Source organism: Pezoporus occidentalis, unplaced genomic scaffold (assembly GCF_034315485.1).
Source record: "Pezoporus occidentalis ecotype Australia unplaced genomic scaffold, CSIRO_AGI_Poc_V1 ctg19, whole genome shotgun sequence".
Lineage (NCBI taxonomy): Eukaryota > Metazoa > Chordata > Aves > Psittaciformes > Psittacidae > Pezoporus > Pezoporus occidentalis.
Genome location: NW_026913748.1, coordinates 13,030,212 through 13,056,577, shown reverse-complemented (window position 1 = coordinate 13,056,577; position 26,366 = coordinate 13,030,212). Strand labels below are relative to the sequence as shown.

The 26,366-nt window shown below is 40.2% G+C and overlaps 1 protein-coding gene across 1 annotated transcript in view; it reads right to left on the bottom strand.

The window, feature by feature from the left end:
* Positions 1-1,376: 1,376 nt before the first annotated feature.
* ST8SIA1 (ST8 alpha-N-acetyl-neuraminide alpha-2,8-sialyltransferase 1) overlaps positions 1,377-26,366 on the bottom strand; it is a 121,113-nt gene continuing 96,123 nt past the window's right edge. The window contains exon 5 of the mRNA XM_062616855.1: positions 1,377-5,817. Within this exon, the coding sequence (XP_062472839.1) occupies positions 5,322-5,817 (496 nt within the window). The 3' untranslated portion in view covers positions 1,377-5,321. The remainder of the gene's footprint in view (positions 5,818-26,366) is intronic.

The window sequence follows — 26,366 nt, the reverse complement described above, 5'->3', positions numbered from 1 at the left end:
AATTTTTCAACAACCGCTTGGGAAAATGCAGCTTCTTCCATCCTCTTTCTCTTCTCCAGTGATGTAATTACTAACACCTAACTGAAGTCATATTATTGATTTGAAGCTAACTCTTGCTGGATTTATCAAAACTTAAAAAAAAAAGATGGTTCAAAATGACAGAGTACATTAGCTACCTTATCACTGATTTTTTAAATCACAGTTCTAACCACAAGGTGGATGGTCATCAGGAAGTATAAAACAGAAATCCTTTAGGACAATATCTTGAGACACGAATGTAAGTCTAGATGATCCCAGATGAAGATCTGATGGAACTACATGACATCAAAGAGGTCCCATTTAGAGAGGTCACAGCCCAAAGAGTATCCCCCAAAGAGCCATGGACCTGGGGCATAGGCATTTCTGGACAAGGTCTGATGAATATTGTACACTAGAAAGTATCAGCTAATGGAAATCCCAAGTTATGATTTCATGAAGGAGGTGGCAACTCAGGGTAATAGCTAGACAGTCCATTTTAAATATGTGTTTGGGGGAGAGTGGCAGAAGAAAAGGGAAAGAAAGATACTTCAGCATCATACTTTGTTCGGCTGTATTTCCCTTTCTGTTTAATCAGTTTCACCTCCTCATAGAATTTTGCTTTGCTGCCATCTTGCAGAAAACCATCAGTAGATCATAGGTAGTCCATTTTTTGCAGTCTTACCAGATGAAAATGTCTTACAGTTGCTTTGAATTTTATAAAGAATCTTTAGGGATCTTTATAAAGAATTGCTACACTCCAATTTGTTACACCACTGATTTGATCTTCCTTTTTTTTTCCAGCATCATCCAGCTCTTCAAGAACTGCCTGTCCTTCATATAGCCAGCACTTCTTCCAACGCTTACTAATCTACTGAGCTGAAGAAAAGAACCAAAGCAGGCAGCAAATAGTGACATAACATTCACCTCCTTCATTATCCTCCATTTTAGATCAGAAGTTTCCTCACTCCTGTTCTCCTTATGAATTACAGGTGAGTGTGAGCCAGATAATAAACTGGTTTCCATGAAGATATATGGAGGAAGAGTTTTACATTAACTACCATAGTTCAGACATTCACTTTAAAAAAGAAAATGCTTTCCTTAGTTTCAGCTCCCACAGAGGTACAAACTCAACAGTGTATGTTATGACACCTTTTTGATTAAGGTAACAAAAAAGTGAAAGTAGTCATGTCAACAAAATTGCTAATATTTCTATATTCTACACAGGTTAAACTGTAACAGCCTTGTACCTTTGACTTCTGTAGCTGGTTCACCCCAAGCTTGGTATCTTCATTTCAACAAAAATATAAAAATGCAACATTCATGAATGAGAGTCCTTAGCCTTGTAGCAAGGTCTGTGCCAAAATTATAAATGCTTTTATTCTCATGAGCATGCACACTCCTCCATGATTCTAGTTTGGTGGCTTCTGTTTTGCTTGTCTGCTTTAGAAGGCACTTCAAAGACTTCATAATCAACAGGAAGAAGAAGTTTTACATAGTTTTGGTGCAAGTTCAAAAATTGGTCTTGATTTAGTCAAAAGCATATGCACCCCCAAAAATAGGATATCTAGAGCAATTTTAGTATAGAATATCTTCCATGCACAGCTCTTCTACTTACAAACGTGGGGCATATCTTTCTTCCTATGCAGAGCAATGATTCCAGTGCTTCTGTAACTTCTGTATCTTGCCATCTCTGTGACAAAACTGATAACTAGAAACATTAAGAAATAATTTAGCCTGTTTCAACTAGTTTTTATTGAAGATTAATTACCGTAGCTTTCAAACTGGCAAAGACTTGTGCAGCTATAGCCATACTATCAGACAAATTCGGGGACTGACACTGGAAAGAGACACTTGCTCTAGTGTCTAGAATTTCACTAACAAAATAAACATTATGGTTTCAATTCACTGAAAGGAAAATATACCAACATGAGCAATGAAATTTGACTAAGGTCACTGCAATTAATGGACTGGAATCAATCAGTACGTAAATGCTGGATAGATATAATCATTCTGAACAAAGTTTGCCATGACTGCAAGATGCTGATTTCTCATGGTTAACACTTAAGATTTAGCCTCCTAGATTTGCATGTGCCTGTTTTTAAGAAGAAGTAAGATCCTATTCCCTGGTGTGACTTCCCTCCTGAAGAAGAATACAACTTCAGACCCTTGCATGCAATTCATTATTTCACATCTATGATCCTTGACATGGACACCCTAGATTTAGACAAGGCAAGCCACATGCTGAGCAGCAGCACAGACACAGCATATTTACTACAACACTTCTGTCAGGCAGCTGCCACTCTCATGTTCCCAGCTGTTTTGCCATTTTTTTTGGTGACTGCTCTTGCCACAAAGCACTTACATTGCTCTCTCCTACATCCCTTTGTACTGGATAGGCAAAAGGCTAATGGCTGGCTACTGTTTGAAGTGACTGACAAGTCAGCCAGCTAAACCAGATTTTGCTCGAGGCCTTTATTTTTGTTTCTACTTTTTCCTTGGCTGCCAGCTTTCTGGAAGCTCTAGAAAATTATCTATCCTTGAAGCTTTTACTTCCCCATTAAATGTGGCTGTCTTTGTAAGATGCAGTAATATTCACTATGCATAAATGTGAACTGAACCAGGATTATTAATTTCTCCAACATCAGTCACACATCGCATATCCTGGGTCACTCCTGCCTCCATAATTTTTTTGAATGCTATCTCCTTGCAGACGTCAGTACTGCAGATATCAGCATGGACAAAGACCCCAGGCTACAGATTCAGTCTGCCTCAGTCTAACAGAGGTGGGGAATACATCTTCAAATACCCAGGGCACTAGCTGAACAAGCCAGACGCTATGAAACACTGCACAGAGTTTTCCTACAAAAATACATGTTTTTCTCTTGTTCTTCTGATCCAATTATTTCCCAAGACATGTCAAAAAAAGCCAAGTATTGGTAAAAATAGAAAAAAAATGACCAGCAAAGAGGCAGTTCCCCCTTACTCTCCTCATTCCCTCCCACCCCAAGGAAATGCTGGCATCCTGCTGAAGTGATGTTTTAGGACATCATATTTCAACTGTTGTTCTCACAGATAATATAACTTCTAAAGCACTAAAAAGTACAAAACTTGATGCATAAGATAAAAACCATACAGGCACCTCCTCTTCTCTAAGAAAGGCAGCTCAGTAAAATTCTGCCATGGCAAGCAGCACAGAAAATATTTTACTTTCAAATCCTTCCTCATCTAGGACTCACAAAATAGATAAAACAAACATAATAAAGAGAACAAATTAACAAGTGACATTCCATCAGCATGTTGACTGTACTTTTAAATAAAATATCAAAGATAAATAGGTTATAGAAGCACATTTGGATTTTATGAGAACAATATCTAGAATGCTATTTAGTCCAAATCTCCATGTTACAGCTTAGCCCTATAAGCCTGTGGAACAGTGCCCATTTCATGCTTGGAATATTCATATTTAGTAAGAAGATTTTTATTAAGAAAAATAGGTTTAAAAAGCAAAACATTATATTTTTTCCCCCAGTGTCCTAGATAGATAGTTGAATTATTCATATTCAAAGAAGAGCTATGGATTTTGCCTTTCTTCTTTCTTTTTTTAATTATATCTATATAACTTGCAGCTGGTAGTCTACAAAGAGTTGTCAACGTATGATAGGACACATAGCCCAAAATACTAGCACTTTGGAGCTAAAACAGCCCAGGAAGTTGTTGTGGAAACCTGATGACAGTTTTGTTGTTTCAACACCGACTAGAATTTCAGCTACTAATGATGGAAGGATAAGAAAGAGAACATTGATCTGGATTTTTAAAATTAATGGTGATAACATTGTGCAGCTGAAATTGCACTGTGGAGAGAGCTGGGATCCTCTTCTTGTCCTACAGTGCTAAACCAAAGCAAATAAACAAAAAGATTTCTCACTTACATGGCGATAGGACCATCTGCTGCCCAAGTAATAACCCAGAATAAAACAGTCCTTCAGGCACTGCGCTAGCTGGAGCAGCATGTATGCAATGCGCACAGTGATATAATTCACCTGCTGTGAGGAGAGAGGCTGCCTTATGTAAGGGGCTACCGTTTCCCTTTTCAATTGCTGGCTATGCAGCTTTTCAGTGCTCCCAAAGGCTGTTTCATTTCTCAGACTACCTTTAACCAGAGACAGTCTTGCGAGAAAAGTACAAGTCTTTAAGGCTAACGTTACAATCCAAGCAGAAGAGCTAGTCACACAAAGAGAAAGGGTTTTCAAAGCTTCAACTCATTTAAAATGACACATTCATTTCTGCAGTTTTTCTGCATATAAGCAAGTGAAGAACCTCATTCTGCATTCTACTGAACACCTCAAATACCCTTGACAGTCAATGAACATCTGAAGTCCAAATGAATACAGAATTAATTCCTAAGGCTGTACAGCAAAACAAGTCAGGAACCACCCGTACTACAAAAGTCACTGCGGAAATCTTTGAAATCTTGCAGCAGGTCAACTGAAACCAGGCTGCACTTCACTACTGGTTTTGTAACACACTTTTCATTTTCAGACCCATTTGCCTTAACTAGCGCTTGCCCACAATATAGCATTATCATAAGTGCAATGACCTAAACTACCCTGATAAAAACTACAATAGGTAGGTCTATCCATACTCAGTAGCAGGGCATTCCTAGGACATTCTTCTAACCAGATTCTTAGCACCTTTAACTCTCCCAGGAGTCTTCAAAGGAGCTGATGGTACTTGGCTCCTGGGTCTTTTAAGCCTTTCCTTTTTCTTCCACTGGAGGGGAAAGGAAAGGAGGTGGGGGGGAATAGAAAAGGACAGAATCAAACAAAGTCAACAACACACACATGCTCTCCTACACACAAACATACCCAAACAGGGGGAAAGAGAAAAAAAAGGAAAAAGGAAAGCTGTATGAGGTGCCAATCTGGAATGAAACAGATTTTTGAACAGACAGTCATATTTGGCACTGCCAGTAAAAGCTTGTGGGTGGCCCTGTGTCTCTCTGAGCCTTAATGCCCTTTTTAAATCGGTCATTTAAAAACATCCCCCAGAAAGTTCAGCTGTGCTGCTTCTGACATTATTTTCACAATGCTGCTGATTGGACTCAGTGGAGAGATCCTCTTCCCCCCACCCCAGTTCCATAAAGCACTATACATTAAGGACATATTCCATTTGGCCTTCAAGTAACATTTTTATGGTCCATGCAAATGCACAATTATTTTCCCTTTAGAAAGAAACAACAGAAAACAGAACACTCTGCTGTAGAGAGTTGAAATTAAAAGCTATTGGATCTCCCAAACACACTCCTACAATCCTCGGGCAGAAGACTGGAATAAAGGGTCCTCACACGGTTCTAGCTGCATTCTCAGTACACCACTTTTATGAAGAAACCAGAGCTGTAGAAATTCCTCTGGCATGGCATGGAATCCAGAATCAGGCAGGACATTGTCATAGTAATGATGGCTAATAAACTTCCCATGCAGGTCCACCGAGAATGGCCAGAAGCCATAAATTGTTACTTCTTCACACAGACCAAGGGCAGCACTGACTAGGAAAAGTCCCGTGGAAAGCCGTTTGGCATGGATACCTTTGCTCTTCCAGAACTTGCCAATGTCCCGCAGGAAATTGGGGTTGGCAAAAAGGACCGCCTGCTTGGCACCAAAGTCTTTCAGGGTGTAATAGACACGTAGGGAGGGTCCCGTCCCCGTCTTCATTGAGAAGGCTGGCATGTAGATGTAGCTGTGATTATACACCTTCACACTATCCACAAATGCCTTTCGAGACCACAGCAGATTCTGAAACCTGTGAAACAACAAGAGAAAAACAATTTGGTCGCACAGAGGTTTTCCCAGTCATTTCAAAAAGCTGCTCTCCACAGCCATATTTAGAATTAACAGCACATATTTCCCAAGCCCAGAGAAAGGCCAGATAAACTTCTGACTGTCTGACGCTGCCCCTCCTCTGAGATGATAAACTTTAATAGACACTTGAAAACTACCTGGTACCCTGCTAACTCCAAACCCTAAAATGTTTCTGATTTAATAATTTTTAAAATCCCTGACTGACCACAGGAAATATTCCTCAAAATCAATCCTGTTTAGTGACATTTTTCCTTTGTTCAAAAACCAACTTATATCTTTCAGGCATGGGAACCTTGAAAAGAAATTTTAAAGTCCACCCTGTTCTTGCTTCTTAAAAGCATACTAAAAAAATATCCAAGTTACATGCTGAATAAGCAATACCAAGAAATATTTATATAGAAACCTTGGGCTTATAAAACTTGTAACACTTGTAGGAATTGTTTCTGTTATGCCTGTATAGTGACTTAGGTTACACTACCATAGTAGTTAATTCTCATTCTGGAACTGAGAGAATTCTCAAAGAACTTACTTTGTTACAAACAATAAGACAGAAATTGATTAATTGTTCAGGATAAGTGGCACCACAAAGAAAACAGCAACAGGCACCAGACAATATTCTGTGGTGTTTAAGATGTCACAATTTACACACTGAGTAAGTTTAAAAGCAGCTGGTATTTGTAGCATGCAAATTAAAGGGGAAACTAGTTGGCAACTATGAGGAGGGCAACACCTACGTACAGGTTATTTCTCTAACATGATAGTTTCCTCATTGCTTGATATAAAAACCATATCAGGTTACATTTTTTTTTAAATTGCCAATAACAATTTGCTGATATCTATTTTATCCCTGGTGGGGATATAGACTTATAGACTTTTATTTTATTCCAAAACCAGTATCCTGTCAAAATACTTTTCCTTGCCATATGCTTCTGGATATGCCAGGATGAACGAAATACCTGGCAGGAAATCCTAGGTCATTCACACACCCCAAACCCTTCACTGATGTTTGACCTGTCCTGACATCTGACACTAAACAAATCACTTCTCAGTAAAATATTGAAGTGTCCCAAATATGTATCATTAGATGTAACTGATATGGAGATCGGCCAGAGTCATAATAAAATACAGTATCTAAAACACAAACTTGCTAAGTGACAGGAACACTTACTGTTGACTGCATTGGAGGGTACCTTTGCATGAGTAAGTCACTATGATTTACTCTGGATAATCTGCTTGCTTTCCAGAGTCCACACAATCTTCAGAGCACAGTAAGCCCTCCCCACCTCTAACACATGATAGCATCTATAGCCTGCAGCATGCAGGCAGAGTTTACTGCATTATAAGTCACTTCTGCACAAGCCTCACACTCTTTTCATTGCAGCTGGGTTGCTCTCCTGCCTGTGTTCCCTAATTTTTTTCTGAGCTCCCAAATGCCTGTCTTGCCCTTGTTATTACCTTTTCTCTGTTTCCTGCAGTTGGGGCAAATGTGTCACAATGGATTTCATAGACAGGCAGCAGAAAAGAGGTGCAGGCAGAGAGATACGTATAAGAATACCTTTTTTAAAATGGTTATGAAGGGATCAATTTTATAGAGCTCTTTGAAACAATAGTAAGAATCACACACACAACAACATGCACAGGTTCAAGTAGAATGCCAGATGACCCCAAGAAGCACCATCTAAACTTTCAGCTGAAACAATGGTCAGCAAAAAAATACATGGCTTCAACAGCCTTGAAGTGTCTCACGAATATGTGCCTGTTCTTTGAAGTCTTTGTTTTAGCAGAAAACTCAAAATATTCCTAATAAGTTTAAAGATTTTGTTGACATTTTCAACATGCAATATTTGGTCTCCTGATTTCTTATAAGTTTCTTTCAAAAATTCCTTCACATAGAATTAGAATACATCTGTTCCACAGCAAAACCCATGAAATCTGTCTGGGTCTTCATTACTGTTTTGCTCTGATGATCTGCTTTGTCTACATGATGCTATTTGCTAATGTAGACAAAGCCACTGCCTTCCAAGCAAGAAATTGATTCAACCTGAACACACAAAACAAAGCAATAAAAATAATTTCATAACTTACTGCATTTGGCATTCTTTTCTGTAGAAGTAGCCAAGACACAGATGAAAACAGAAGGCCAGCCAAGACCAAGGTGCCCTGGCAGAAATTCATTGTCTGGCTGTACCTTCTCATATGGGCCCTGCCACTCCATTACTATCAGACTTTTAACTAAGTATTCCAAAAAACAGGCTTTACCATCCTCTCTTTCAAAGGAGGAAGCAGGACGACTTGCCAGATACTAAGGAACAGGAGTTGGGCCCGTCCTATCAAACTTATTTCAATTCCATCAGAACATAGTCACTGAGAATAAAAGGGAAAAAACCCTAGCTTAATACTTCCAATATTCACCCAGGTGCTCAGACCCCCAGTATCCAAACCCTGTTCTAATAACCCTAATTTTTTTTAAAAGGTAGAATAAGATCTACAGCAGGCTTTTGGACTACTGCCCTCCCCATAATCTGGAACATCCACTGGAAGGTGGGTGATGCAGTTTCAGACTTCTCTGTACAGTAAAAGGAATTCAAGCACACAGCTTGATGTCACGAGGTCTTCACACCTCGGCTGAGGGGAAGGCAGAGATGGGTCCTCTTGTCACTCCTGGAAGCCAGTTGTACCATGTCCTTTCCCACTTAGAACTAGTGAATAAATTTAACTTCAGAATGCAAATGGATGTGGTTATTCTAAAACTGCATTTTTCAGCAAATGTACCGTTCACAGAAAAACACTGTGCCACTCTAAGTTTAATACATTAAAATTGATCAGATGCCTTCACAGAGGGCCAGGGACTGTCTCTGAATATTCATTTGCTATCATGGCCACAACACATTTACATTTTTTTAGATTAATTTCCCCAAGTGCCTTGAAGTAATGAGAATTGAATGGTACTGCCACAGGAGCAGTGCCTGAGAAGGACTTCACACAGAAGGGACAGTATTTGTCATGCTGCTGCAAACTGTCCTTCAGGAACACCATCACCTCCTGCAAACCCATGCCTTATTCCAATGATCTAGACTGCAGTGTTCGTAGGCATCACTCCCAGTTCAACAGATGGACATTATACAGGTGGCTAGCAGCCCATGTAGAAACATAAAACATGCTGATTATGGCTGGTCTGGTGGTCTAACACAGCCAAAAAGCTGCTGCCCACCTTGCACTCCTCGTGCAAGTAGATATTAGAAGCAAATGAATTTTTCTCTTCCCCATTTATAAAAATAGGAGCCCCAGCCAGCTTCCTGACATTTCACAGACTGGTTAGAGGCTGAGAAAATAGAGGACAAATGCTGTGCATCAGCAACTTTCTAGAAATGGCACTAGAAGCTCAGATATATTTTCCTTTAACTCCCAAGTCAGACAGGGAGTCCTCCAGGCAACCCATTCCAGGTGGCTTTCAGGGTAGCATACTGCATCTGTTCTAGCAGACAGCTAGGAGCCTACCCCATGCCTGACAGACTAGGAGAAGTTTTCTTCTACAGCTGACCAGCTCCACAGAGCATGCTAAGCAAGACAATGTGTTTTTTTTCCTGCTTGCCCTGGCATGGACACCGCCAGCCTGGTGCAGTCCTTGCATCCAGATAGAATCGACTAGGTTGGAAAAGACCTTTAAGATCATGAAGTCCAACCATTAATCTAGCACTGCCAAGTCCTCCACTAAACCATGTCACTAAGGGCCTCATCTGCATGGTTTTTAACACTTCCAGGAATGGTGATTTCACTATTTCCCTGGGCAGCCTGTTCCAATGCCTGATCACCCTTTCGATGAAGAATTTTTTTCCTAATATCCAGTCTCAAAGTCCCCTTGTGCAGCTTGAAGTCATTACCTCTCGTCCTGTCACTTGCTTCTTGGAAGAAGAGACCAAACCCCTCCTCCCTCCATCCTCCTGTTAGGTAATTGTAGAGAGTGATGAGGTCCCTCCTGAGCCTTCTCTTCTCCAGACTAAACACCCTCAGGTCCCTCAGCTGTTCCTCATCAAACTTGTGTTCCAGATCCTTCACCAGCTTTGTTGCCCTTCTCTGGACCCACTTCAGCACCTCAATATTTCTCTTGTAGTGAGAGGCCCTGAGCTAAGCACAGTGTTCAAGGTACAGCCTCACCATGTGCACAAACACCTTCCCTCATGCCAATCCTCTCCCAGCCTCCTTTAAATGAGGAGCCGCTAGCTCCTAATTAGTGTTTGCGTTTACCTGACACGCTTTGAGCATGGGGTACTCCCAGCAGCACAGCCCAGAAGCTGTGCAGCTCATCCCCACACACCAGGCTTCAAAAGAAATATATCAAATAATCCAATCCCTCATGCAAGAATGCCTCTTGGGTGACATTATCTCTCTAGCTCAACTCTAAGCAAGAAACAGCTGAACTGCTTTCAGGGTCATCTTCTCACCTTCTTCAGTCAAGCTCACACAAATTCGTGGTGGGCTGCCAGCATCTAGGTAAAACTGGATTTGGAATCTCCTGAGCAGAACCTGAAGACTATATGAGTAATTTGCAGTAAATGCATCCAGGCAGCTTGACAGCAGCCCAGAGAAGCACTGATGACCGTGGACACTCATGAAAGCTGATCACGGCATGTTCAGCCCAGGCGCTTCACTTCTACTACACTCATTAATGGACAGTGAGCAAATAAACTCTCATCAGCAAGACATTTTTGCCATCAGATCCATATGACAGATCAACTTAAAAAGCACAACTTTCAACAGGCACATGTAGGCACAGCTGCACAGATATTAAGGGAAATAATTTCCCTGATACCAGTTGTATAGTTCCCTTAAATGCTCTGCTCTACTTTTCCAGAGGAAGATGCATCTAAGAGGAAATTGCCACAACACGTTGTCATGACAGTACAATCAAAGACTTAAGAGCATTAAATGTTTTGGGTTTCATTTTTAATCTGTTTTTAATGTTCTTACTGATGTTCTTTAACAGACATTCAGGGCCAGGGCTGCTCTTTGGTACAAAGAGATGACTTGCAGTAACCACAAAGAATTTGCTGCAGTGACATTGAGCTAATCCACTTGCAGATAATAATGGCAGCAGTTTCTTATATCTTGGTTTCCTTTTGATCTCCCTGGAGAGTTATTATCTCATGCTTGTGATGATATCCCAGTCACTTTGTGAATTGGCATCCACAAAGTACAAGTTCAGCATTCTGGATTAATTGCAAGTTGACTTACTGGGGAAAAAAATAATATTGAGTAATGGGAACAGCTCAGATGGCAAAGAAATAGATTATTATTTTAAAATTAAGAGAAATAGAGCTCAAGGGAATACAGCAGAAGGCATATAAAGACTTATGTATTTGTCCCTATGGCAAAGGATAACCTTACAAAGATAATTTAGGTAATTTGATGTCAGCATTAGCCAAGAATGATTTAGCAATTTGCTGCAGCTGTTGGAATACGCTTACAGCTGGGGTCACAGGAAGTCAGCTTGCAACGACACATCTGAGCCTCCACTGCTGTGATAGAAGGGTTTTACCTCACTCATTTCTCAGAGTGCTTTATAAGCTTTCACAGAGCGACACCCTCTTTAATGCTTTACACTCTCATTCATATCATGCACATCTTGATTATCTGCCTCTTTGGGATTGTGTAGCCAATTTTACTAAGACACAGGCTGTGTCTCAATTAACATCGTACTAGTTTCCATATGTTCATTCTCCATACAGGCACTTTTAGCATGTTAGGTGCAAGGTATACTACTCTACTGGTCGACACAAGAAGCCAAAAATGAGCACTTAAGGTGTTATAAATTGACCCACTTTCTTCTTTTATCCTACTTTCCCAACTACAGAAGCCACTGTTTACTTATCCTAAGGATAGCTACCTGACTTAAGATTCAATTATAATCACATTAAACTCAATGGCAAAACCAACTCTGACCTCACTGAAACTGTTGTCAGAGCCTCAGGAGAAAAAAATATCAGGGTTACAATAAACTTCAGAGTGATTTGAAAAGGTATGAAGTAACACTATCAGTCACAAAGACTGATCATTAAACCAATAAAATTACAGATGCCAAGCATTCTCCATCAGTGCAGGATGATTTTATTCCTGTGGTAGATTCCCAGTGCTCTGTCTAATCTCATTCACACAGCTTCAGCACGAACCCCTGTTCTCACTGCATGTCCTTCCACAGGCACTATGGTCCCCCAGCCATAAGCTCATGGCACAGGTGGGGTGATGCTATTCCCATCTTTTCCTTTGCCCTCTTCCCTTCCCACCTGACTGCCCTTTATGGACCCAAAGGCAGCAAATCTTCCTCTCAGGTATGCCTGACTCCCAAACTCACTTCAGCTCATCCTGCAGCATGCTGAAACCCCACACTGCCTACTCTTTCTTATGGAGAGCTTGTGCTTTCCTGTCATCTCTGGTCTCAAAGATAAAAGATAAATTAGCCTCATTCTCTTTTTTATGTACCTCTTCAATGGCATTTTCCAGATCAAGGATTCTCCCACCATCAACTCCAACAACCAAAAAGCAAGGAAACACACTCTTTCCACAGTGACTGCAGGCTACATCTTCCTCCTTCAGCATGTTTCTTAATGACATTTTGTCCTTAGCACGTGACGGTCAGCATAATGTGATGCACTCAGTATGTCAGTTAGACATAGCAGAGTAGGCTCTAATCTCAAAGAAGAGGTAGGCTCCCTTTATGACTGAATTCAGTATTAATTAGGGTGGGTTTTTCTAAACCTCCACCCATTACTGTTCCTGAAGTGTCACTCTGGGAATACTATACATAGTGCCAAGGGAAAGCTGACTCTGTTTTTCAGTGGAACACACAGCTATCCTATACACCAAAGCAATGAAACATTAAGATCAGTGTTCACCGGTATTTTGGGAATGTGTGTGATCCTTATTCTGCCAACTCAAATTAGAATGTGCTTTTAATAGCTACTCTTTCCAAAACAAGCAGAGCTGAACATCAATCCTTTCTGTTATCTGACAGCCTGAATCTTAGCTTTCAAAAGATGAGCTGTTCATCTCAGTTTGGCTCTTTGACGATTGTGGCTGCTTAAGTCCCACACAAGTGGAAATAATATAAAAGGATAGGCAGAACAGCATGGCTGTAGACTTCTTGTATTGTCAAAATGAAATTACTGCCTAGCATTTCTAAATCTTCTCAATACTTCACAGCTCTTACAGCTGAAAGTCTGGAAGATGAGAAAATAGAGAACCGATGAAATCAGCTAGGGAAAAAAAAAAAAAAAGACAAAAAAAATCAGCACAGAACTAAGTCTGATATCTTTAACATTGAACTTCACTGCATTGCAAGCCAGAGCAAGCCTGTGAGAAGAAATATAATCAGATCACACATTTCCGTAGGTTTGAATAAGAACTGCAACAAAGCCCAGATATTCTTTATCTTACTTACTTTAGATTAACACGGGTTCTCTAAGATAGTCTGGTGTGTCTTCAGGACAGCAACCAAACAGGAACAGAACAGTGTGGTGTCTCCTGCAGGCCTAGGCCTTTTACTCAGCTGCTGTCCTGACACAGGTCTCTAGACCACTGTCCACAACAGCACGGCAGCAAACACAAAGCTAATAACATTAGATGTCTATTTATGGCTGGCCTTACATGCTTTATAACTCAAATAAGTAACATACAAAATGATTACAGCCATGAAAGACCTATTCATAGCTGAGAACACTTTTGCTAAGTCTGTTGAGTTTTCTCTTTAACATAATGACATCCTTCTCGTATGAATAATTTGCAAATATAAGTGAAGGTGACGTTCAACCTCTTAGAGCTCTTTCCAAACAGAAATGGATAGATAGAGAAAACAAAAACATTTTAATTGAATGTGTTTTCTTTTTAAAGATGTCCTGTGCTATGAAAAGTGTAGGCCTAAAAGAAATTATTTAAAACAGTAGATGCTTTGACATGCATTATGGCAACAACTGCAGCTAGGATAGGCCCTTTTTTAAGTATCTGAGCACCTTTTTTTTATAGTACATATACTGTGATATCTGACATATACCACATGGCCTGCATCTGTAGTGCAGATCCCTATTAAACAACACTATCAATTAAAAGCTTGATAGTGAAACAGTTGTTCAGAGCCCATAGGAATATGTGATGATTCTACAACATTTTTAAGGGGGTAAGATTAATTCACACAACTCTAAAATATGCAAAATAAGATCGCCCTATTTCCTCTATTAGCCACTCCTTCTGGGCAACCTCACCAGCTTTGCATCTCTAGGGCAACGAGCACTGCGATCGAGCAATTAACTGAGTATAAACAGAAGAGCTGATAAATTGTTCTCGAGCAGTTAGATTAGTGGACCCAAACATAAGGTTGAAATGATAGAAAAAGAGAGAAAGAAACAGCAGTTTGACGGACAAGTAAGTCTATCCCAGTCCTTGGTCCAAGAGCTCATGCCATTAGTAAAATTCCTGGAAATGAGCCAGGAGAATACAAGCCATCCCAAGGGCTGCAGCTGTATACCTTGAAGTCACTACCTTGAGGGATCTTTCAGATTGGCCCCTCTGAAGTAAAAGGTTCTACTTTCATCTAACATCAATTTACAGCAATATTTTTCAGCTATTCTGGTGTTATTCAGTTGTGCCTAGAAGTCTTAGTAGATGCTTTTCAAGGGTTCCAACAGTGTCTGAGATGTGTTGATTTGCTGCATGCTTGATCTTTGAAGGAGCCCATCCTTTACTCTGCAGCTCCTATGCAGACACCTAAGGAAGAGTGTGGAACACAACCAGTATATTTTAAACTGCACATCCAAGTATTTTCAGTTCAGAAGATTTTCTGAGACTCGTGCAGTTTCTCGATGAAGTAATCCCAGTGAATCTTACTTCCAAATATTTGCCTAATCTCTTATTCTCCACATCCTTCTAACCAATTACTCTGCCAATACCTTCCCGCTTACGTCACAACTGCCTTGATCCCTTTGTCAAAAGCCTTTTAAAAATTCAAACAGACTTCATCTACTGCATATAGATTACCTTTATCCACATGCATTTATCTGAAGAACTTCAGAAGTTTTACAAAGTAAAATTTCCCTAGGACTCAACAGCGCTGAATCTTCACAAAAGCATACACATTTAGCCAAGTGTGCACTAATATTATCTTATAATATGGTCTACAAATTCAGATGGTAGAGATGTCATTCTTACAGATCTACTTGAACCATTTTTAAACACTGATCACATTTTTAACACTTTACAGACTTGAAGTACCAAAGCAGTTTTAAGTGAGGAAGTATACACTACTGTTCTTCAGGTATTTTGGACCTAACAAACAGGCTAAAGGGTGTTTTGGAGTGAGGAGGAAGGCATGGTCTGGTGTCCACAGCACAACTCGGAAACAGGGAAACAGTATCTTACAGGCATCTGTTTGATAAGGCTAAGGTGTTTTTCAGATAAGGCCAAATTGTAGGTTTGAAAGTAGCTATAAATGTCAAGTCTGTCAGCAGCTCTGAAGAACCTGAGGTTGGCCAAGAATCACACAGGACAAAAACCAGCCACAACCATAAACTCAGCCTTGAGGATGTAGTTACACCCCCAGAAGGTTTCCAAATACCAGCAGGATCATTCAGTGATTGGCTGCTTTGGCTGACAGACCTTTACATCCCTAGCAGCTCAGTACCCATATTTCCAAAGCAGCTAATCAAACAGCACAAGTGGCAAAATTCAACCTCTTGTTTTACAGAGAGGGGGCAGAATAGTTTGTACGGTGACATGCAACACTCAGGAGCTATCGCTGAGGTTTTTTATCCGAGGCTTTATGCAGGTAATGATTTTGAAAAGGAATATACTTTTTAACAAGCAAAATATTTTTATCTGAATTCACCTCGAGGCCAAAATTTCCCCTCCCTAATCTGCTACTCTAGTAAACCACAGTGCAGTGCTGCTTTGCTTTACCAAGCTACAGTCAGGAACCTCATGTACACCAGCAAATCTAGCATTTCGCTAGTAATACCAAATCCTCTTCAGATTGGTCCTGCTTGTTATAAAAATTAGACCATTTCTTCTACTCCCCCCCCGCATCCGTATTTTTTATGTTAAAAAGAACAACCTAAGGAACGTTGCATTTTAAAAGATTCATTTACTTTGAATATGCCTTGAAATGGAGTAGAAATACAGTCAGTCATTAGGGTCCTGTCTTGATGCTTTAAATTGACACAATTCCCCCAGTACCAACAGATTTAAGCTAACTTTCATCAAATGAATATATAGGTCAGTCTTCATGATACCATATGCCAGATACTTAAAGTTTCAGAAACCACCAGTGCAGTGCATTATTCAAACAGCACACTGTGAACATACAATTAAAGACAATGATATTATCTGGATGCACAAGGCTATGGAGATGATTCATTTAGCATAATCATTTGCATTCCTGAACCTTGGATGTTTAATGTACCAGGAGAAATAAGGGATGGCAGCAACTATGCTGGAGCATGAAGTGAATAAAAATACTAAGCCCACTGCAGATTTTTTCTGGCAAAAAAGTCCCATGTGTTCTGTTCCAGCAACAGTTCTGAGTTTCATTTCCAGCTTAATGGGCCTAGGAGCATGAAGTCAAAAGCATAAACAATTTGCATGAGGGCATACTAGTGTGCCTAATGAATTTCCTTTCAGAAAGCCAGTTGGCACAAATAGTTCAGTCAATACATGCCAGCCAACTCTGGTTGATTTTTCTCAACACCATTCTCCACAGTCGTAAGTGCTGGAGTACTAGGCATACACAGAGCAGATGCATGACCTAGTTCAGCTACAGTATACCAACCATGATGTCTCTTGGGATAGCCCAGCAGTGCTATCTTTTTCAGCACAATCTAACCTCAATTATTCGTGAACAATTCATTTGCATGTAGCAACAGGTGCAAATTTCCCCAACAGATAGAGGAACAAAGGCACAGGAACAAAGGACTGAAGGGATCACCTGGGTTTGCTGTTTTTGCTGCGGCTGGGTTAGGCACATGCTGTAGGCATTCTGGCAGAGCTGAGATGCCAGAAGGGAACTCAAGAAGGAACAGAGAAAATGCAGAGCAAAGAGCCTGTGGGAAATCCTGCAGTGTCAGCACTGTAAGAAATGCTAAGAATTCAGGAGGCTCTTTAGGAGCTTCCAACAGCCCTGAAATGCTTCATAATGTCATGTAACTAACACAAAACCTGTGATAAAGAATCAAATGCTACAATTGTCAGATGCCGGGTTAAAAAAAAAATAAACTAAAACACAAGGAGGGGAGAGGGGTCCAGAAGAAAACAGGGACATCATGAGGGTCCTCTTGTCTCTAACCTATGATGACAGTTGCTGTAAAAAAAAAGCTCACTGATGGTCTTAAAGAGGCATCTGTGGTTTATACTACAAAATCTATGAGCAGACCCACAGTGCACACTAGTGACAGGGAGAAAAAGCTTTCTGCTCAGCCCAGAAGCAGAGATCAGTTTTCTCCCAATACTTTCTTAAAACAATTTCTCCTTTACAGCTCAGGACACTGAAGCACCACATCCCAAACCCCACCTAACGTGGTTCCCAACTCAGCCACCTCAGTTTTTAGACTGAATGCTTCAGACCTAAGCAAATTAAGACATACAAAGTCAGGCAACTGGGTGCAGCCACTTCACTGTCTTAAGCTTTGTTCTACAAAGTCTTCTACCCAAAAAGACAGTAAGAACTTGTGCAAGAATCCATTTTCAGGATTGCAGTTTTGTACAGCCATACCTTATAACTGCTGGCGACACAGTGATGTAATAATGCTGCAAAATTTATTGTCCCTATTAAATTTAAAAGGGCCTCAAAGCTAGCAGAAGTGTTGGATTCCTGATTGCTCACATAGCTTAACGATGTTAGCTCACCCTTTGGCTCTGTTCCAGGTGCTCCAGCTACTTCTCTCCAAGACAAATACACTACAGGGACTAAATCAACATCCTTGTAATCCAGTGTGTGTACTGCTTGGCATCAGAGCCTTGGATTGGTCCCTAGCACTCTCTATTTACCAGTAACTACATCTCCACTGCACATCAGATAAGGGAAATGCAGGAGTGCAGTGCAAAAGAGGTGAGAAACAGCTCATGTTGCCATTGTCACGAGCCATCCCTGGGACTACAACTGGGATCCTAGGGCATCACAAGTAGATGGCCAGTGGACCTGTCTTCAGGCTGTGTAGCTTTACTAGCCAAGAACATCTAACGTGAGTCTTCGTGATGCCTATACAAGCCAGTCGGGGATTTTACAGGGGAGATGAAAGCAAAGCTGTGAACACTTTGCTGCTGTGAGTCCCCAGGTGGGTAAAAGGTTTGCAATCACGCATGGCAACAGCTCACACACACAAAGGCTTACTAAGCTGAACCCGCCACAGGCAGTGATTTGCTTTCCTCCCAAATTCATTCTGAAACTGGGAGTAAACTTCATTCTTCAGAAAATGCCTGCAGGAAATAAAACCAGGGCAAAGCCACCAAAGGCGGGAGAAGGGGCAGAGCACTGGTCTCGCTCAGGCTTACAATAATGTATTCCCCACTTCCTCAGGAGGGCACAGAGGATTGTATTACAGCACAGTCTGTGCACTGTCAACAGTTTTTTACTTTATTTTTACATTTATGCTGAGTACGGTGCTATATGCTTTCACATGCTTTCAACTTCCATATGCATACAATCTCCTACTTAAAATACCCTGCTTGTCATCTTCCCAAATTTCATTTCCTTTTGGAAAGTTCCTGCAAGATTCAAGTAGCCACATTCTGATTTGCTGCCCTTAATCATGAAAGAAACCCTCAACTTTCTTGCACAACAGTATTCTGAAACTTCACAGCATCATATATTTTCTGATATAGAGGTAATTAACAGCCCATACCCTTCACATAAAACCTCATTAAAAAAAAAATTATCTTTGTCATGTTTGAAAACCAATGATGATAAAAAATAAAACTATAGGACCACAGTACTCAAACTCACTATTTCCAAAGTTACCAGTTTTACATGTCTAAAGATACAACTGTATTTTAAATAAAGCTTCCAAATAACTTAAACCCCCGATATTTTTTATTAGAAAGCTCCCTATTTACATTTTTTCTAAGATTAGCCTTGAGCATTCACAGCTAAACCATAACTTACCAAGGAATCTAGTACATAAGAAAAGCTTATTATAACCATAATGGAAGAAGTTACTTTCTTATTTTCCTTCTACGAATCCTCATATTTCAGTGGCAAAAAAACTTTTAAGCATCTGCAGTGCTATTTGTGTACCTGACAGAAGATTAGTAACTGTTGTTAGTGAAATACACCTTAGCTAAGAAATCAGTTAAAGCTGAAGAGAGAATTTTGTTATGGGTTTTAGAGCTAGTATACTAGGAAAATTCTCCCTGTGACCCACATGCCAGGAATTGGTTACAGAGGCAAATAAAACCTGTTCAATCTGTTTTTTTCACCTCACTCTGTTCTCAGAGTCACTTGAAACTGCTATTATTTTTAATTGCTACTAAAATAAAGAATGTAGATTCAAATTCTACTTTTAATTCATTTGGGGGCAATTTTTCCTCCATGAGGACTGTATAATTCTCTGCCCTGTTAAATTGCACTATACATACTGACAGCTTGATTTTCTCCATCCTGCTTTATTTTTCACAAGTATCACTTGGTTCTCTCTCAGCACAATGACAGCTTTTGGCAGGTTTCTGTTTCCTCTTCCAACAAACCAGCTATTGTGCAAAAACGATAAAACCGAGATGAAAAATTCCAGTGGTCAGCTTTAACCTACCAAAGTACTCCTTCTGTCTTGAAAATCACTGTGGTTTCACTACTTACGCTTTCAAATCAGAAACAAAAAAGCTTTACAGCTCTTGAGAAAAAGAGTAAGCAGGGAGAAGAAATTAAGTATTAGAGTGGCACATCTCCCATTCAACTAATTCTGTGGAAGTTCCTGCCTGTAATACATTCCAGACCAGATGGCAGAAAGCTGCCATGAAAAACAGATTAAAACAAACTTCCTCAAAAAGAGAGCAACTGAACTTAGTATGAAAGCAGTCTGTGCCATTTGCTGTTATCCAAACCCAATAGTCAGAGCTAATTTCAATCATTTAACTTTTCCCCCAAAACTATGCATAATCTAGAAACTCAATCTTTACGTCTGAATGTGTCTAACTTAGCTGGGGACATTCATATGGGAAAGAATATATTTCCTTTCCTTTTACGGGCAAGTGTGTTTGCCTGTATAAAAAACAAAAGACAACATTCCAGAGAGGAATTATTGGCTGAAAAATAAAAGTTTTATGCAAAAAAAAAGCATGTACAGAAGTCATAATGTACTATTTTTGTAACTGTAACTATTCTAAGGAAAAGTAAATTTTTACTGCTTTTTCTTCCTGTCAGTTTTGAGAAGCCAAGAAAGACAGGGAGTAAGGTGATTTTTCTTATGTCTTGCACATCATCAGCTCAGTTTCTTAGTAAGGATTGAGCCCACCACCCATTTGACTATTTCTGGGCAACAGACCTGAGCTTAGCTGGCATCTATTATGCTTCTTCCAGAGTACCAGAAAAGGATAAAACCAAGACTGCCAACATTTTTAAATCACTCTCCATGTGCTGAAGATTGCAGGATGCTTCCCTTAAAGGATGTTTCAATTTCCTAATGGTGAAGTAGTGAAAGAATCTAATGGGCAAAGACAGGAGACATGATCTGAAAGACAGGATTAAGCGCATATGAAAGCCACCTGCACTTGTGCACTTGGTACTAAATCTGGAAGGGTACACCAAAACAGACTGAAAATTGAGAATCCCGGAGGCTAGCTTGAGTGGCAAACACAAAAGAGACAATTCATCATGAACTTTGTGTTTACAGGTACGAAAAGGTATTTTTGTTCTTGGTAGAAAGCACCATTTCCGGCACATACTTCCTCTATCATTCTTTCCCCTCGTGTTAGTCTTTAGGATGTTTCTGCCAGAACTTTTGGTTATCTTAGTCAGCATAAAATGTTATTTCCTCTTTCTACTCCAATCTACTCTTTTCAGCTGCTACCTGTTTTTTTCCCTGGTGTTACTAGAACAATTGCATAAATCTTTCTACTGTGCCTGTGTTCTTCTCCCTTAACATACATCCATCTGGTTCTTATATCTTCCTTCACTAGATACTTGAACAACCAATTTTATAAAAGCTTTTTCTTCTCTAAAGTTTATATAAAGAAATATACTATAGGGTTTTATTTCTTTTTTTAAATTGCTTTTGACTTCCTAGACAAATCAGGGGGAGATTTGTCTCAGGAAGGAGACTGCTTCTTAAGATACCTAGTCAAGGACTTCTTCAATAAATAAATAATAATAATAATTAAAGCAAAGAAAGGGAAAGCAGAAGCCACATCTCTTCAGACTGGGCAGAGACCCCTGAGCACCAGGCTGGGCTCCAGTGCTGAAGCAGGATGATCCTGTCCAGGGCTGTGGGAGAAGGCGGCCGCTCATAGCATCCTTTAACAGGAAAAATATTTTTTCTTACCTTGGAAAGAATAAAATGAAAGTTTTTATTCTTTTATTTTTACCCAAGCCAATAGAAAATGCTCTGTTTGCATTTGTTATCATGCGTGTCATTTTTATCTACAGATTCATCTTTAGTACATCCCAGAGAGGGATCTTATCACATTCTGCAATACAAAAATAATTTCTTCACCTGATATCTCCTGACTGCCATCCTTTTTGTGTTTATACTTGAATCTTTTCTTTTTTTTTTTTTTTTTGTTCAATTCTGTACTTCTGGTTATCTTCATTGCAGATCATTTAGAAAAATGTCAAAATGAACTAGGTTCTTTTATTGAATAAATTACTACTGTCTTGAGAAGAACTTGTAAACAGCTTTGGAAGATGAAAAAATGTATCAAATTGTATTTTTAAATGAAGAAATTATTCTTGTGGAAAATGTACCTCAGAGCTATCCAGAAGTTGAAGCACTAACATCAAGGCATGGGAGCTGTTTATAATTAAAAAAAAAAGTTATGGATCCCAACCTTACTTCCTATACTGTGAAGGGCAATAATGGTCCAGGTTCTGGAAATCCTTTCAAGAAGCTACATTCAAAATGGTGCTTGTGCTGTATTAATGCTTTAAAATCACAAGCATTGGAAAGACATAGATTCTTCTAATGAACGATTAATACAGCTTCAGAGCTCAGAGCAAATAAATCAAACCTTCATTTTTTGTCCTTGCCCACCCAACCTCACCAAAGCACAAACATATTAAAAGAAAGACACAATGGAAAAAATACGTGTCTTAAACTCCAAGGACACTGGGCATGGACAGCCCCAGAAGAGCACTGGACTGAGAAAATCAGAGCAAGAAGGAGCCAATACTGGTCAGTGATTAGGACACAGCTGCCTATTCTATGCATAGACATGCCAGGAGGAAAGCATGCTCCAAAACAAAACACTGCTGCCCTATATGACAGATGCTGTGATAGCCAGGGCAAGCCTCTCAGCATGCACACTGTGGGCATTGGTGAAGTAATGAGGAGGAAGGCCAGCAAGGCATGCTGAGATACTTGACAGGCAAAAGACTTTCCCACAAGCTCTTGCAATTCTCTGTGAACCAGAGGCAGAAATTGCATGCAAACTTAAAACACCTTTAAAAGCAGATTTTGCTGGATTAAGAATATTGCTGATGCAAGTTATATGCACATCTGTTATGAACAGCATATAAACATGGACTGTTAGTGACCAATCCTCGTAACCCTGGAATTGCTGATTCCAAATACAAGCTCACCCATGATGGCTGTACGGCAGGGAGCAGACATCCTAAGTGTCTTGTATCTTCAATGTGACTGAGAGAAAAAGCACTGCATAAAACACATCCTTCATTAGTTCAATAGCAGACAGAGAAAGCTATAATGAGACTAAGGGAAAACTGCCAGAAGGAGACATTAAAATGCATGTAGAAACAAACAGCTCGGAGATGGTGAAACACAGAAAACCCCGATATGCTCTAGAAGCATACGCCATCAAAGAAAAAAGACAACAACTTCTTTCAAACGAAAGGGTTTGATCCCACTCCCAGAGAGCCCAAAAATAAATTCCTGTTGCCTTCAGCATATGGGAGCACACAGCGCAAATCAAACGCGGTAAGAATTGTCTGGAAAGTGTAGCCGTCATCACTTGATGAAAGCAAACTTAACATCCAGCTGCACCATTGTCACACTAAGAAATTCACTGGGATAAAGTTATCTAAACCCAATAACGATTAATTCAATTTCACCCTGATTTATATCCTCGGTGAATGTACTTTTGAGATGACATATATCATCTTAGCTTGAGAGATTGCATTTATCCTTGTGAATCTAGCAGGTGATGGATAGGTACATTATGCACCAACAGTGCACCCTGAACATGTTATGACAAGAAATCTGCTTGCCAGCAAAGAATAATGCCTTATCTAATGCCAGGATCTTACATCAAACATGCTGGTTAGACAAGAGAATTCATGAAAATGACAAAAAGCCTGCCAGCACAAACACTGACCACATCCAAATCCCCATGGTGTGCCTAAAGTGCTGAGGCTGCACCTCCTACTGAAAGATATCATGCATTTGACGTAGCTACACGACCCTAATTCAGGACTAGGGAAGTGTGCTGTGGGACAGGAACAATGACCCAAACGTTTACTGCGTGAGCAATGCTCCTGATGTTATGCCTGACTTTGGTGGAGTCACTCCAAGATTTTTCCCAATTAGGGCACAATTAGTCCACCGACAGCATATGCCCATGTCAGGGGAGGGAGTAAAGGAAGAGAAGCGCAATCTCTGGGATCTTCTCCAAGCCTTTTGGAGTCAAAAACAGTCCATCAGCCTCACTAAACCCTGTGCAAGAAATGAACCCCTTAAGGGTGACCACTTAAAAAACCTCCTTTGCCTTTAACTACTTAGACACATAAATAAATCTTGAAGGGACTTCTGTGGAGATGCCTATCATGCAGAAAGCAACAAGAATGATGAAAACAATTTCATCACCAGCACACTGAAAACACTGCAGCTGCAATCATGAATAAAAACAAAGCCCCATCAGCACAGCCTGAAAGCCTGCTTGTATAGCACAAGCGCAGGTGGTCAAAGATCAGGTATTAATAGCGTCATACCAGTTTTTAACTCCCCAAGGCAATGTCCTACCCAGCAGATGTGCTATCCTCTTGCTTCTTCACTTTTAAGATGTTGGCTGGTCTGTTTAACCCACTGTCCTCACCCTGGAAAAAAAACTACACTGTGCAAAATTATCTGTACCTCGGAGCACTTTATGGAGTGATGTAGCTACATGGACTAACATCAGCTTGCAGACGCATACTGTTTAAATGGCTAATCATGCCTTGGTTGCAAAGCTGGAATTATCATATAATGAGACAAGCAAAAAGGTACAGGCAAAAAAGATGCAAAGGTTACGTGGATCACCTAGGAAAGGGCTGAGGTCAGAGCCACAGAAATAATGCTTTCAGAGCTGCAGCATAAAAGCAGAGTGAGCAAATTTCCAATAAAGCATCAAAAAGCAATGATGTGGAAATAGACTTTTAAAACCAGCAAAAACCTCAAGGAAGTCACAGGTTGCGTTCGATTTATGAAACAGTGAGAAAGAGAAAGGTGACCTAAAATGATTTATTCGTAAGTATAAACACCTTTCAGAAATCTTTGCATTGCCTTCACCAGGCTATGGTTCATGCCCAAAGGCTCCAAACATGACAGTTTTTTTCTGAACCTTTACATGTTTTAATAACATCTGTTAGCAAAATCTTTTCTTTCTCTCCTAGCCTCAATGAACTTTATTCTAGACCCTGGAGACCACCACTATCCCTACAAACTACATGCTGCCTGAGCACTGAACAGTTAGCTCCACCATCCAGCCGCCTCCTATTTCATCAAGTATAACCATAAGGCTGGACAGTTGATCGCCTAGTTAAGAAAAGGATTTGCTGGTGCCTATAACTTTATAAACATTGCTCAGGGTGAACTACAATATTTTCCTCTCTTTGTTTCCAGTTTTATCACCATTACCACACTCAGTAAGTGGTGTCTGAAATGGTTAGTGTAGTATGTCCCCCAACATAAGCTCTGCAACACAAAGGTTACAATTCAGGAAGGAAAGTGAAGCAGGCTTACAGACCCTGTCAAAACACCAAATAATATAGAAGAAATATACCTCACACTGTTATAACTAAAGCCTCGCAGAATACAGGCATGTCAGGTATTTTTATACACTTTTACTGACCCAGCAAAAACAAAAACCAAAGCAGTGGCTACACAAAGGAATTAAACCCTCATAAATACTGCAACTAGAGACACTTGTGAAAAAAAATATTTTTAGGAGACAGCAAAGGGCTGTTGGAGCAGTTTCTGCAACAGTTCAAGTGTGTAGCATGACAGTCCTACCCCAGCTGTGGATCTGCTGTTTTTGCGTGCATGTATCTGCCTGTGTGCCGTGATAATGTGGCTTAATGATTACAAATGGGGACCTGGCCCATCCTGTGTTGTTACACATTCTCTATACCCATTAATCTTTTTGAAATTGCTGGGGGGCAGGCAGGCAAGAGAAAAGACAGACAAAGAGGAAGGAAATATACTGCACACAGGAGGATGTGATCAACTCCTCAGATGAGGGGCTCATGCAAGGAAGAAAAGCCAGAAGGAATGCACACAGGGAACAAACCCTCTCAAGAAAGGACAGTGTATTTTAAACACTGCATAATAGGTGGAGAAGGAAAAGGGTAACCAAGCAAATTCCTCAGGCAAACTACTTAAAAATAGAAGGAGGTAATGAGTGATTGACATTTGGTCATCACCAAAGACAAGGATAAGGCCAGTGGAATGGCAAACCAAAGGAGAAGCAGAGCTGACAGCCATTGTGCTGTTTTTAAATACTGATGTAAAGGGCAGAAATAAGAAAGGAAAGAAAAAAAAACTGAAAAAAAAAACAAAACAAAAAAAACAACCAGACTGCATCCAACTGCTTCTGATGTGACATGAATGAGACCCACCTGCAATTTTTAATTCATTCTGTCACACAAGGAGAGCTGCTGCTCAGTGGAACCAGATGGCTCCTGCTAACAGCAGTGTTCATCAAAGAGTAAAATGTCTATTGGAGCTGCTTTGAGGATCCTGGAAGTCCCTTCTCCAAGGTCTATGTGAGAAGCCACAGCTGCAAGTGCAGAGGTTGGTCATCCTGATCTGCATCTCTCATGCCAGAAGAAAACCAAGCAAACAAAAAAACAGAGAGAGAACCTGCCTCCTCATCAATACTGTGGAGCTCTTCTGAGCATGGTTTTAACTGCACAGTAACAATTAATCACCCCTTTAATCTGTTATTTCTCTATGCCCCAAAATCTCTCAATACCTTTATTATGACTGTGAGGGCTTTTCCTCATCAAAGGCCTGTCAGTGGAAGGACATCCTCTATCATTAGGCTGATGAGGCGACATCTTTTCAAGTGAGTTTGTAGATAGGCTGATAAGGA